At 42.3% G+C, this 15,109-nt stretch overlaps 1 protein-coding gene across 1 annotated transcript in view; it reads right to left on the bottom strand.

Moving 5' to 3' along the window:
* The window catches only part of POLG2 (DNA polymerase gamma 2, accessory subunit), a gene marked incomplete in the record, with an annotated part of 565,932 nt that overhangs the window by 476,180 nt on the left and 74,643 nt on the right, over positions 1-15,109 (bottom strand). Inside the window, 1 exon segment of the mRNA XM_044080883.1 lies at positions 12,949-13,075. Coding sequence (XP_043936818.1) covers positions 12,949-13,075 — 127 coding nt within the window.

Here is a 15,109-nt window from a genome sequence, read left to right as displayed (position 1 = left end):
TCTAATTTGTAATGAGAGACAAAGGTATGAGGAGTGGCCCAAGTAGCTGCTGCACAAATGGTATCAATGGGTAGCCTATCCTGAAAAGCTGTAGAAGTGGATAGGCTCCTGGTTGAGTGTGCCTTCGGTTTAGATGGTAGTTGCTTGCCTCTGAGCGAATACACGCAAGAAATGGTGGAAGATAACCATCTGGATAAGGTCACTTTTGATACTGGGAGACCTTTCCTGTTTTCTGCATAGGAGACAAATAATTGGTCTGATTTCCTGAATTGTTTAGTTCTATGCAAATAATACCTGAGCTGACGATGGACATCCAAAAAATGAAGCTTTTGTTCAGCTCTGTCAGAATAATTTGGGAAAAAAACTGGTAGATCAATGGATTGATCAATATTAGTTTGAGAAACAACTTTGGGGAGAAAAGATGGATTTGTTCTCAAGGATACCCTGTCCTTGTGAAAAACCAAGTAAGGGGAACGGATGCAGAGAGCTTGAATCTCGGATACCCTTCTTGCTGAAGTGACAGCCAGTAAGAATATAGTTTTCCAGGTCAATAACTTCAAGGAGCATGAAGCAGACGGTTCGAAGGGTGGTAAAATCAAGGATGCTAGCAATAAATTCAGATCCCATTGTGGAGGAGGATGTTTTATTGGAGGCTTCAGGAGAAAAACTCCTCTCAGAAAAGCTTTGCATAGTCTATGTGACATAATGTTATGATCTTGCAAGCCAACATGATATTTGGAAATAGCCGCCAGTTGAACTTTGACTGTTGATGAAGAAGATCCTGACTGAAAAACTTCAGCCAGAAAATCTAAAACAGAATGCACAGGTGCAGTAAAGGGATCAATGTGCCTGGAGTTTGCCCAAAGGGAAAAACGTTGCCACTTGCTAGCATAAACCGTTCTGGTGGACGACTTCAAAGAAGCTATTAAGATATCTCTGACAGGATCAGAGATCATAGGGAGCCTGGCTAGGGAAGGAAGTGGAGCAACCAAGCAGTGAGGTTGAGAGAACGAATGGCCCGGTGCTGTTGACCCGATTGGTGGATCAAAAGATCCGGAACTGGGTCCAGATGCCAAGGCTGCATCAGGAGGTGACGATGCAGAGTCGGAAACCAAATTTGTCGAGGCCAGTAAGGGGCAATGAGAATCAACTTTGCCCTCAAAACGGTAGCTTTCTGAATGACCTGTGGAATTAAGGGGAAAGGAGGAAAAGCGTACAGAAGTCCCCGGGGCCAATCCTGGGTTAGAGAGTCTCTCAGGGGTTGGCCTGGTAGCGGAAAGAGGGTGAAGAAGTCGGGGCATTTGTTTTGGGGTGTAGCAAAAAGATCGCAAAAAGGGGTGCCCTACTTCAGAAATATCTCGTCCACTATTGATTGATTGAGAGACCACTCGTGAGGCATGAGAATGGCTCTGCTCAGCCTGTCCGCTAAGAGGTTGGACCTGCCGGGGATGTGCGTTGCTATCAGAAACAGATGAGAGGAGAATGCCCATTGCCAAAGTCTGAGAGCTTCTCGACACAAAGGATAGGACCTGGTCCCGCCCTGCTTGTTGATGTACCAGACCACAGACATGTTGTCCGTTTGAACTGCAATAGTCCCCGCGGGAAGAAAGTCGTTGAGGGCTTGCAACGTTAAAAGCACCGCTCTCATCTCCAGGACATTTATGTGCAGATGGTATTCGATGGGTTGCCAAGTCCCGTGGACCATCCTGCCCTGATAATGCCCCCCCCCACCCGATCAGAGAGGCATCCGTAGTGACTGTGGCAAATGGAGGAGGGGGAACAAATGTTCGGCCCTGATGAAGTAGAGGGGAAGATATCCACCAGGTTAGATGAGTCCTGCACGATTGTGTAACTAAGATTTCGTGCCTCATAGGAAGGTTCTGGAACGACCACTGAGTGAATAACATCCACTGCAGAAGACGCATGTGGAAGCGAGCTAATGGTAGAAGTACAATGGCGCAGCCATAAGACCTAGAACTTTCAGAACCAATCTGGCTTTGACTTTGCTGCTCTGCAATAAAATCCGAACGTATTTTTGGATGTCCAGAATTCTCTGATCTGTTAGTCTGGCTAACAAACTGACAGTGTTTAATTCTGCGCCTATAAAGGTGATAGATTGGCAAGGCAGCAGAGAACATTTTTCGAAATTCACTGATATTCCCAACCTTTTGCAAAGCTGCAGAGTGTAGTCTCTGCTCTGAAGAAGCTGATGCTTGGTGGTGGCGGAGAGGAGCCAGTCGTCTAAATAAGGAAACACCTGGAATCCTTGGCGTCTCAGATGAGCTGTGACCACTGCCATGCATTTGGTAAACACTCTGGGGGCTGAAGTGAGGCCAAAGAGCAGGGCTCTGAATTGATAATGACTGGTCCCTAGCCGAAAGCAGAGAAACCTCCTGGAGCGCCTGTGTATCTTTATGTGATAGTACGCGTCCTGAAGGTCTATCGAGCACATCCAGTTGTCCTTGCCCAGAAAGGGCAGAATGGACTGAAGCGTGACCATCCGGAATCTTGCCTTCTTGACAAATCTGTTTAGATTGCTCGGGTCTAAAATAGGTCTCCAATCTCCCGTCCTTTTGGGGACCAAAAAGAATCTCAAGTAGACGCCGGATCCTACTTGGTCTGCTGGAACAGTCTGGACAGCTCTTTTTTCTAGGAGCTTTGAAACTTCCTGTTTTGCCAAATCCCTTTGACCGGGTGAGATGTCTGGAAGGGATTGGAGAGGTACGGGATACCTTTCGAAGGGGATTTTGTAACCCTCGGATATGATCGACTGTACCCACATATCTTGTGAAAGGGAACGCCAGGCTACTGGGTACAGCGATATCCTTCCCCCGACTGCCTCCAAGGGTGGACAGTCGGGCAACACCTCAGGGATGCTGAAAAGGCTTCTCAGGAAGAGACTCCCTGTTGCCCTGATTCTGAGGACCCCCCCCTGCCTCTAGGGCGGCGTCTATTATTGTTACCCCCTCTGCCTCTGGGGGTAAATGACCACGTGTGTCCGGCGCTGCTCCTTGGGCTTTACGGAACCACATCTTTCCTCCTTTCTGACCCTTGGGATAGGGTCTAGAAGGGGTGGAAAAATGGACTCCTATGGCAGAAAGAGTTTTGCCGTCTTGCTCACACCTGGTCAAGGTTTCCTTCACCTGAGGTCCGAACAAAGCCGAACCGTCAAAGGGGGTATTGGTGAAGGACGCCTTAAAGGGGTCCGCGAAATTACAAAGCCGCATCCAGGCTTGACGTCTAAGAGCCACTCCTGTGCCTGCGGCTCTGCTCGCTCCATCGGCTGCATAGGATATGAGCCGCATGGAGGAGTTGGTTAAAGAATTTAGGATTGCTAGCTGTGAGGCAATCTTATCTTGAGCCCCAGCAGCTGAAGGATCCTGAACCACCTCACCTAGTTCCTTGAGAATATCTCTTTGAAGTCTGGTGAAATGACAAAGGTAGTTCAGCAAACACATAGCAAAGGTCGCTGAAGAAAACATCCGCTTGCCATACCTGTCCATGGTCCTAGAATCTTTGTTAGGAGGATGGACAGGCACTGAAGGATCCGCAAGTTCCTTCTTGGTGGCCGCCGCCACCACCATAGCATCCACAGAGACGCCCTTAGAAAGAAACTGCTTGTCTGAAGGAGCCGTAATAAATTTGGATGGCCTCCTGGGGACCGGTTCCACAGAATCTGGAGCTGCCCACACCTTCCGAGCCACTACCTGCACAAGTGGGTCGAAAGGCGGAGACACCCTGGAGGTGGAGGGTCGGGATCCAAAAGCCTCCAGGTATACAGACTCATCCTCGGAGGGGTCAATGGAGGGCCAGTTCCCCCTCTGTTTGAGGAGTTCAAGGATGTCTGAAAAGGAGACATCCTCAGAGGGGGACCGTGGGGAACCCTCCGACTCATCTAAGTCGGTATCAGATGTTGTAGACTCAGGGGAGTCTGTGTGTTTCCTCTTACACGTCCTCTTCCGAGGGGGTTCCCCTGCGGGATCAGGACAGACCTCGGAAGAGGAAGTTATTCCCAATGGGGAAACCTGGGGCGATGGATCCCTGGGCCTGAGAGCAAGAGGCTGGCAAGAGACATCAACAGGCACCGAAGAGGGAGGAGCTAAAGGGATGGACCGTTGACCTGGCTCAGGTGCCAGGACACTCCTCATCACCTCAAAGGCTCCTCTCCCAGGGAGGCCAGAATATTCCCGTTCCGAAGAAATAGGAATTCCCAGCTCCACTGAGAGAGAAGGCTCCGAGGCCGATGTCGGTGCCGAGCTTACCAAAGCCGAAGCCCCAAGAGGGAGGCGGGTGGGACAAGGGTCCGATGCCACTAGCCCCCTCGGAGCCGACAAGGGAAACTCGACGACCGGATCCCTCCAAGGAAGGTCTCATGGAGGAAATCGGAGCCGAAGACGATGGAGCCGAAAGGGGATGTATCGGTCCCGGCGCCGACACGGTCGCTGTCCCGAGAAGCTCTGGCTCCGAACTCTGGAGGGGAGTCGGAGGAGGAAGTTCAAGGGGAAGAGCAATAGCCGAAGTCTGCTGAGACGGGCTATGGAGCATTTGGGCTAGTGCCTGTGACTTCAACAGCCTGCTTACCACCCTCTCTAAATCGTGGTCAGACAGCCTGGAAGATCTCGAAGATCGGCTCCGATGACTCTGTTCCGACAAAAGAGGAGACCTCTGAGCCGAGTGGATTGATTCCAAAGAAGGGGACCGAGATCTCTTCTTGGACGAAGCCATCGGAGCCGACGTCCTCTGGGTTCCAGATGGAGCCGAAGGTTTCTCGGCTCCGACACTGGATAACACGTCGGCTCCAGCCGGAGCCGACAAGGCAACTGTAGATTGAGTGTCGGAGCCAGTAGGAACCGACACTACCAAATCAGAGGTAGAAAGATCGGCTCCGGCCGGAGCCGATCTCGACTCCGAAGGAGTCTGAGCCACCGGAGAAGGCTTAACAACTGTAGCCTGAACCTTAGGTGGCTTTGAAGGTTTACTAGACCCAGTTTTAGTGGGGGAACCTTCTGGCTTTAATAAGCCATGGAGGATCAACTTGTTCCTCCTCTCCTGCAGGACTCTCTGGCTAAAAGAATGACATATTGCACAGGAGTCCTGCAGGTGTAAAGGTCCCAGGCAGTAAACACAAGAAGTGTGACCGTCTGTCAGAGACATTTTCTGACAGCACGAGTCACACTTCTTGAAGCCTGAGACCTTACCTTCCTTAGACATAGTCCAAGTAAAAAACAACACTCACACACCCCAAGCAGTCACACTATTAATCCCAAACAAAAACACACACACAGATAGGGATTAAGAAAAGAGGCCTAGGCCTAACTGAAAAAATAAACTTAACTATTTAACTAGAAAGTTTTAAATATAGGGGGAATAGGGTGGGCTGTAGAAACACTACACACTATGAAATAGAGCAAGGGAGAGAAAAAAACCCTGACTAAACTGTTTGAAAATTCAAACTTACCTGAGCTGGCAAAAAAGAGACCTCTTCGCAAAGCGGCAAACGAGATCTGGGGTAGTCTCGCCTTGCATCATGGGATATAGGGTTGCCTCAAGCTGGTAAAAGAAGTTCTCAAGCTAAGCAAGTGCCGAGTCGGAGCCGAGGATCGGCTCCGAACCCATCCAGCAAGAATGAAGGCGAGATTGACAACTTAACATTATTCCATTCATAAAGTAGCAGAAATTATTCTAAGAATTAAGCCAACATGGGAATGCAGATAGTATCCCTAATTGTAGTCATCCCTGACAACAGACAAGAGGGGGTTGGGATTTGTTAGAGAAAAATGGTGAAGGAACAAAAGGTATTTTGAGCAAATAATTTGACAGAGAAAGGTAATATGGGAAGAGGCCAAGAATTTATTTAGACTGCAGGCTATATATTGCCTTCACCTACTAAGGAGTGACATCACAGTACAGTCAGAGAGAAAAAGATAAGGGAATCCTAAGCGAAAGACCAGCACTGGTAGAGTTTAGTAGAATCTAGAACAGAAGTTGCTGTTAGAAATGGGATAATTAGTACAGCATATAAAATAGTGCATGATAACTATAAGAATCAGAGGAGGTTAGAGAGGATTGGGAAGAGAGATTGGATAAGCAATTCACAAAGAAACAATGAGGGATATATGTATGTATCCCAAATATGCAAGTCTAGAAGATTTAGGATCTTTGCTTGGAAGGGTTTTACACACGTACTCTTATACTCAAAGTAAACTCCAAATAATTTTTCCTCAGGTAGACAGCAAATGCTGGAGGTGTGATGGGGAAGAAAGAGGTAGCTGGGAACATTTTCTGGGATTGTAATGAGTTGGCAGATCTTAAATTCTCTGCAGGCTGCTCTGTCAGAAATACTGGGTGAGCAAATTGGTATAACTAATTAAATGATTTATTTGAGCTATGATACAGAATAGAGTTGCCTATACATAGTAAGGGCTTGGTGAGTCTAATTATGGTGGCTGCCAAAAAAGCAATTACTGGAAAATGGAAATCAAAGTCTAAACCAACTGTACTAGAAGTAATGAATACAATAATAGATATAAAACTGGAAAATGGATGTTTAGAAAAGGGTAGGAGCAAATTACATCAACAAAATGGGAATTGTAGGAACAATACATGCAGAATAACATTTTGGAGGCGGAAAGAGGTTTGAAAGAAGGCAGGATCTAAATGAGCTATGTACCTACAAATTTACCACATACTGCTGTGCCTTGTATCTAACTTGACTGTGTGCATTTTTAAATCTATGCATTTTGTACCCTCTATGTTTGAGAGCAATATTGTATTTAACTCTATTTTTTGGTATTTTTTTATCTATGCTAGTGAGCAGTTATTTTCTGTGAAATTCTATTGTATAACCCTTCTTTAACACTTAACTTGACTTTCCTGGTCAGCAGATGTCAAATAAATAAATGTCTGACAAAGACTGGATAGATAAGTGATGTATAATGTTTGCAACTAAAATTATGTCAATATGGTTTTTCATTTATATAAATGTATGATTACCTGTGTCATAAGTGATAATTAAAAGATTTGCCAGTGCTAAAAAATTACATTTTACACAGTTATTAGCATGGTAAGGGAAGTAACGATAGCAATAATATGGAAGGTCTGACTTCAAGACATTTGCTTGCACAGGAAATGTATCAAAAGAAAAGAGGTAATGGACATTCAGGTCGAACCCAAAATCCACGCCTCAGAACTAGGCAGTGTATGATTTGAACATAACATGCAAAGATTTCCTTGTCACAAAAATGGTCTAGGCAGGGGGGGTGATCAATTAATGCCATTATGGGGAAAATTCTCCTTCCTTTGCAAATTTTCATCTTACTTATGTTAGTGAAAGAAGAAAGCAATGAGTAGTGGTGGGAGATGGTAAATTTAATAGAGTTAAATGTACAATTTTGCAATTCAGGCCCAACAACCGTTGTTATCCGTATGCGTTGGATAATTAAGCTTGCTCTACTTTCCACCCAGGTTAACAGCTTGGGTATTCTAGTAGACTCTTTTTCATTTGCTATACATTATTAATAACAATTAGGAAATGCTACAGCCTAATAAAGAATACACTATGTGGCTTTTCTACCAGGGATAGAAATGCAATGGTTAAAATGTATACAGCTGGTCCATAAAATATGGTGCTTCTTATGGTGTTCTGGGCATTTCAATTAGATATTAAGTATATGCAAAAAACTTTTACTATGCAGGTAGCTGGATGTGATACTCTACCATACAATGAGGGACTTGAAAATGTATTTCTTTGTTCAGTGGCTTATAGATTAAAATCAGACCTTAACAATCTTCATATTTAATTGTTTAAAAGTCAACTTCTTGGCTTCTATGTTGGGCACTTTACTTGGTCATAATATTAATACCAGGAATAACATTTTGTCAAATTGCCTACAGTTAGATCAAAATGAAAGGGGACGGTAAAAAAATGACATTTTTCCAGTAATAGAGCTGGTAGACTATGGGATTTATTGCCAAAATATATAAAGGAGGCAGACAATTTGTTGTCTTAAGACTCACTTGGACATATAGTATAAAAATGTAGTATTTGCATCTAGAAAACAATTAAAGCAAATTCTTAAATGGCCTGCAGAGGCCCACAGCTGGATTATTTAACTGAATGTTTGGGTTAGGTTTATGGTATTAGAAGGAATATAGCAGATTACTAGGATACAAATGTTGGGTTAGTCTCCATTACGTTTCAGTGAGTAGAGAAAATGGAACAAAAGAATAAGCAATGCACCTGGCTTAAGAGGAGGAACAAAGTTAGAATGACTGAAATAAGCTGCACATGTATCCTTAAGGATCATACATGGGTCCACAGGCAGCTGCCCTGGATGGCCTTTGTAAGCAAAGCCAAGTTCCCTTTTTGTGCTCGAATTAACCTATCCCATTTGGTTACAGACTGACCTTACCCATACCATGGTCAATAAGTATATATTAGACCTAATGATAATAACTGGGATAATACTACAGATAATTTGCGGGGACACATGCATGGAATAAAGCATTTAGGAGCTGCCTTTGTCCATTAGTACTACAGGGGGGCAGTTCTGGGGTAAACTTTCTGTTTCCCATCCATAGATCCAAGTTGCATTTCAATATGGACATAGATGAACTTTGTTTTATGTGGAAGCGGAGTCTGTTCCAGAGTAGTGGTATCTTCTGAGATATACCTGTCCCTCAAAACCATTCTGTTGATATTGCAGAAGAGGTTTATTTCCCTCGGCAGTATATTTCTGATGTCATTTGAGTTGCCGATGTGCAGTTAATACATCAGTATTGGATTGCAGGATGCCTTGTATGCCAGATATAGGTAATCTCTTAGCAGTCTGTAGGATACAGACTATAGTGACAGGATTTTGAGCTGGTCCATGTAAGGCATGTTGTTTAGGCCTTGTATCCTTTTAGTAAGGAACATCTGTGGGCAATCCCGTTGTTGCATGTCTAGTACGAAAGGCAAGGAGTACAGAGAAGGGAAAAAATGTTAGTATGTGCACTTCATTTCTAATATGGCTTTCACAGCAGAATGAAAATTCAGTATCCATCAGTAAGCACCTGTTAGCTTGCTTCCTGCACAATATTAGCAAGTGCTGACAAGATTAGAAAAAGTACAAGATTTATTCTAAACTGAAATTTTTATCATGGAATTTGGAACTCTTGCCCAATATAGCAACAATTAATGCTGTAGTGTTCATTTCTAATTGGTAATGGCAGTTTTACAAGTTCAATAATATTGCTTTTAATGAAAAAAGTATAAAGACAGTCGATTCTTGTAATTCAGAGACAGGATCTTGATTTCCTAGTACCTCATGCACACATCTTTCTGTACAATAAAGGAGACTGTTATTCTCTGCTGAACTGTCTCGTGTGCAAGTTATTTGGTACCTTAACACTGACATGCCAGAGGGGGTATTATATTCAATGACTGGCCTAATGAGGGCTGAATAAGGAGAGAATGACACTTGGATCTAGTCACAATCCTTTTGTTTATAAGCTACACAATGCAGATAGACTTCCTGTCAATAGATGGATAAGACAAAGCATACCTTTCAACTTCCTTGCTCAAGATTTCTGGACAAAGCCAACAATAATGGAGAACAAAGACCTAAAATCAGGGACCATTTTTAAATATTACTCCAATTCACTTAAAGTTAACAAAACAAGTTTCTGCATCATAATGCGTTTTCTGAATAAGTATGAAATTATTCTGCTGACTATTATAACAGTCAATGATTTTTCAGAATATTCAAAGCCTTAAGAATGACAGGTAAAAAAATGAAGCAAAGTCAGGGTCACTGTGAAATCAGGGATATTTGAGGGGTATGGTTAGACAAAAGATAAGAATAGCTTGCTAGGTGTTATGAGAGTTAATGATCATGTTTAAACAGGTGGTGGTTTGACAGTAACCACCCTGTTTGGTGTTTTAAACTCTGTTAGAGTAATAAACAAAATTATCATTTATCTACAAGTAGATTGTAAATCTGAAGCATAAAGTCCCATACAGAAAAGGAATAAGAAGTGTTAAAGAAAAATATATCTACTGTATGCAAAGTAGAAGTCTGAAATATCAGTCCTTTAGCAGAAGGCACATGAATGCCTTGATCTCTGTATGTTATTTTAAGGTTAACCAATTCGACCAAAATTGCTGCCTTGCACCAAAGTCTCACTGTCAACAAAAGCCAAATGCAACTAGTAAAAGTATATAGCAGGCGACACCAAGCAGAGACTTATTAATACAATATTTATTAAAACAATAAAAATCACACAAAAGTGCACCATAAGCGCTTTTAAGCAAAAATGCCCTTCATCAGATCTGATGAAGGGCATTTTTGCTTGAAAGCACTTATGTGATTTTATTGTTTTAATAAATATTGTATTAGTAAGTCTCGGCTTGGTGTCTCCTGCTATATTATTTTAAGGTTAAGAATGGTGCACGTCAAGGAGATACGGTGCAGGGAATGGCTTTTCAGTAGTGTTTAGAAATGGCCCCAATTTCAGAGACAAAAATGTCCAAATACAAATCTTGTAAAAATTGTATTTTTGTCCTAACAGCTAATAAAGTCAGTGTTGACTCCTCCTGTATAGTAAAACTGTTGCTACTACTTAGCTGCTTAATATTTTTCTCGTGGTTTTCAAAAGGCACATCAAACCTGGCAAGACTCCCCCAAGAAAGGAGTCATCCTGTTGCTTCTTCATCCTGTTGCTATTAACATGAAATATTTTCTACACCAACAGATCAATGAAAGATCTGATGTATTTTTTAAAAGCCGTGCATCTCAAATGATTCAATGGGTGCCCACAAAATTTGACACATCTCTGCATTACCAAATTTTGCATCCTTAAACTATTTTTCTTGCAAGACAGACAAAAGACGGTCAGGGGGTTCAAAGAACTGGTCCACCACAAATATGAGAATCCAGTCTTGTAAGCAATAGTTATCTGCATGTAGTTCATAAACAGAATCTCAAGTGAAACCGTATGTGCTTGTGTAAAGTTTGGGGAAATTGTCAATACGGAGAAAGCAAAAAAGAAAAAATGCTTTTTGTGAACAAACAAAAGCTTTATTGTGAGTGAGATAAGCCCCCGTACATGCCCTATGTGAGGATAGAACCCCCCACAAGCATATGTTCAGCAACTTGACAGGTTTCCAAGGAAACATTGTGTACGGAATGGGCTCAGAATGAAGTACATTTCTAAAACTGCACAAAGTGCTGCCATTTCTGAACTTGTGAAATGAAACCAGATATAAAAACATAACACAACATGTTAGCCTGTGTGGCAAACATACTACAGAAAAGAAAATACTTTGAGGAATGTCTGTCAAATATCCAATCAAGAAGAATAGAACAAGTTTGTAAAATAAGCATCACAAGGGGATATTTCAATCTAAGCACTACAGAGACCAAACTAATAATCAGAGTGAGGATTTTAGAAAACTACAAGTCAGGGGAGGAAGGGTGTCTGGGTGCAAAAAAGTGAATGCAGAGTAGCTCATATACCCTGCATTAGTACTGCATAACATACATTAACATGACAGTCTGTGCACCAAGCACCAACACCTAAGACAGTCTTGCACTTTAAGCTAGTTTGGGGGGCAAGATCACTCCTATATATTATAACAGCTGTGTATTTATGTATTGTGTATGTATCTGTATATATTTGCAGCACATTTCCAACAATGTTGGCATTTACTATAATATAAAGTAGCACTGATTGTATTTTGTGAAGTACAGAGACAGGTGTTTCACCATATAAGGATCCAGGTAGTGTACGTGAATGCATCATGCAGTCCCTGAAATTATGGCCCCATGTATCGCTCACAAACAATTCCTTCCTAACAACTACCACTGGCAGGTAACTCTGGATTGGTTCTCTGTGTGTGATGTCACTGTGCTTACTTAGTTTTAAGGCACTGTTGGCTCTTCTCATAGAAGAGCAACCCACAATTGTGTGATATAGCAACCACAGATCAAAATGTGCTCCAAACAGAAGAAAGATTTAAGGAATGTGTTTTACATTCCTATTTCAACCTATTCCATTACCATCTATATTAGGTGTACAACTGTTTGTGACTTGTGTAGTGCAAAATGAAATGGCTTGCAACTGACAGCGTTATACTGAGACAGACACTGCATACTTCCTTGGATCCTGACTGGGGGCCAATGCTCACTGGTAGACAGCTATGTACGTCGCTAAAGTACTGTGTTAGGAAACACAGTTTTGCTACTTATTAGGGTTATCAACAGAACTGAAATAGCAGTACTATTCATAAGTTCTGCTCATTTCCATATCTTCAGCACTTTAGTCCAAATCCAGCCCTATACAGTGTATGTTACAGATCTTATTTGGCCTTTGTTGTGCATTCCCAAGAATTCTAGCTTTATGCACAGCTTACAATATTAATTAATCTTGCCCTTCAAAATTATAATAGAACAGGGGAAAAGGAAAAGGGTAGGGCATAAAACAAAACAAAAAAATCTGGATGGAAACGCAGATGAACCGAGCTCAGAGGATACCCTTAGGATCCATGACCAGCCACAGCAATAACAAGATTAAGATGCATGTGTGTGGGGGGGGGGGGTAACTGGTAGACCCAGAGTGAATTAGGATACTGATGGCTGGGTGTAGACCCAGTGTGAATCCGGGGCGCCAAGGGCACAGCCAGTAGAGATGCAGTCTGAAGGGACCAAAAATAAAAAAAATTAAAAATACAAAAATACTGACCTCGGCTATGAATCCTGGCGTAAATCTTAAATACAGAAAAAACACCATGCAGCTATACTGTGTGTGCGTAGCTATGACAAACTATGAGGTAGCAAACCTATAGTTTACTACGTAGCTGAATGAATAACATATTACTGAGCATACATGACTGCAAAATAGAAAATGTACACATAGACCAATAGTATTGTATCAAGCCTAAAACAAGTTATGGCTAGCTATTCATACCTGTCTACACTGTCACTCAGCTCAACAGAGATGGTTTCTGGTTCATAACTTACTCCAATCTGAGCAAGTCCAAAGGGTAGCTTCTGGTTCACCAGATTCAGTGAATAAACATACTGCTCTATGGCCCCTGCAACATAACAAATGCAAGCTTAGAAAAAGCCAGACTAGTAGAAATCCATAATTTAACACAATACATTAGATTTTCCATCCTTGGGCTTCACAAAATGGCTTGAAAATTGCTCCCAAAACCAACATCTCACATCTTACCAGACTATATTCAAATGATGCTCTCCACATTTGTGATGTCACTTCTCAAAATATTTCAATAAGGATTTCTATACCAAACTACAAAAAATAAAGTTTGTTAAACCATTTATGTAGTTCCACAGACTTGTTTAAAGAAGTTCATCCATCTATTTTTTTCATATCCAGTCATAAGAAACCAGCACCTATCATATAAACTGGCAAAAGGCAAGAAACAGTTGTGGGTGGGATGCTGATCATAGCTGCAAGATTATTTCTTGTGATGGAGTCAATGGGAAGGATTCAAGTATTACTCACTCACTATACTGAATACCTGGCACTAAGCAATCGAGATCCAAAGACTTCATGTAGCACTGGCTGATTTATCTAATGAACAGGTCATTTGTTCAATCTGGTGGCATAGCAGTGGCCTCAGATAAGAGTTCTTACTTGCTCCACTAATCTCCATAATATTCACAAGTACATCACAACCTCCTGTATTCTAGGGATACTTTTTCCTTACCTGCCATGTATTGTCTACAGTCATGCCTCTCACTAAAACACTATGCTGTCCATTTATAGCTCTGTGGCACAATGGTATAAAGCCCTAATCATAATCTAGATGACAAGGGACTGACTAGTGACATAGACACTGGGGATAAGCAACCGAAGGTGGAAGTAAGTAGCTAATGTAAACAGGAGGAGAAAGATGATGTGGCACACTGCATTGCTGAATGATCTTTAAGAGATACTGAGCATGCATGTAGAGTATGGGCCAATATGTGTGCTTGGTTCTGCACAACTGCATCTGCATGGTAGTCTTTATTGAGTACGTGTGGGAACGACCACTGCTCAAGGAAAGGCAGAGCAGGCCATTGCATACAGAGCAAGCTGTTGCATCTACAGGGGTTTACAGTCACTGGAGAAGGGACAGGGCCAAAAAAAATGAAAAAATCTCACAGATGTGTCAACAGATGCAACAAAAATTCACCCTGGTGATGGGGAACAAATGGAAAACTAAGGGACAAGGCATAAGAGGAGAATTAAAAGTTATGTACTTACAATAAAGTATAGTTCTGTAAAATTTTACCATAACAGTAGAAGTCCTTCTCATCACTGTTGCAGTATTCATAACATTATGGATCGCCTGCCTAGGGCAGCCAGACATCCGACCAATATACCAAAGCTTTAGGTTGCGTTAAGGAACATCACAGTCGCACACATGCTCTTGTGTAGAGTAGGGCATAAAGGCGATGTCCAGACACACCATCCTCAGAACTGAAAGCCCCCATAGGAACACCAGTCCAAGGAAACCAAGAGGTATCCAATATATCCATAAGAGAATGGAGCAGGAGGGGGGGGGGGAGTGAATACTGCAACAGTAAACAGAAGGACATCTAGAGTTATGGTAAGATTTCACATAACTGTACTATGTCCTTCCATTTCACTGTTGCAGTATTCATAACATTAAGGTGAGTGCCAAACCTCAGTAAACTTGGGAGAAGGAAGGGCCAGCAGAGCTCTCTAGGAAGTCATGAAGGATGATCCTAGCAAAACCAGCTCCAGAAATTCCATCCAATTTGTAGTGCTCTGTTAAAGTATGCACAGAAGTCCAGGAAGTTGCCTCATGAACAGGCTTAATATCCAGAACCTTGAAAAAAAAGCATCAGAGGAAGCCACAGCTCTAGTAGAATGAGTCTTTACAGAATAAGGAAGGCTCTTAAAATTATAACAAAAAAATAGCTTTGGAAATCCAAGAAGAAATACTTTGCTTGGATACGGATAATCCCAAGGACCTGGGATGAAAGAAAACAAGAGCTAAACAGATTTCCTGATAGTCAGTCTTGTCCAAATAAAATCAGAGTAGTCTATGTACATCTAACGTATGCACAACCTTCTCACTAGCAGATTGTGGAGA

This window comes from Protopterus annectens, chromosome 8.part0 (genome assembly GCF_019279795.1).
Source record: "Protopterus annectens isolate FY-2018-M chromosome 8.part0, PAN1.0, whole genome shotgun sequence".
NCBI lineage: Eukaryota > Metazoa > Chordata > Ceratodontiformes > Protopteridae > Protopterus > Protopterus annectens.
The sequence above is the reverse complement of the archived record's forward strand: the minus strand, read 5'-3'. Positions and strand labels throughout refer to the sequence as shown.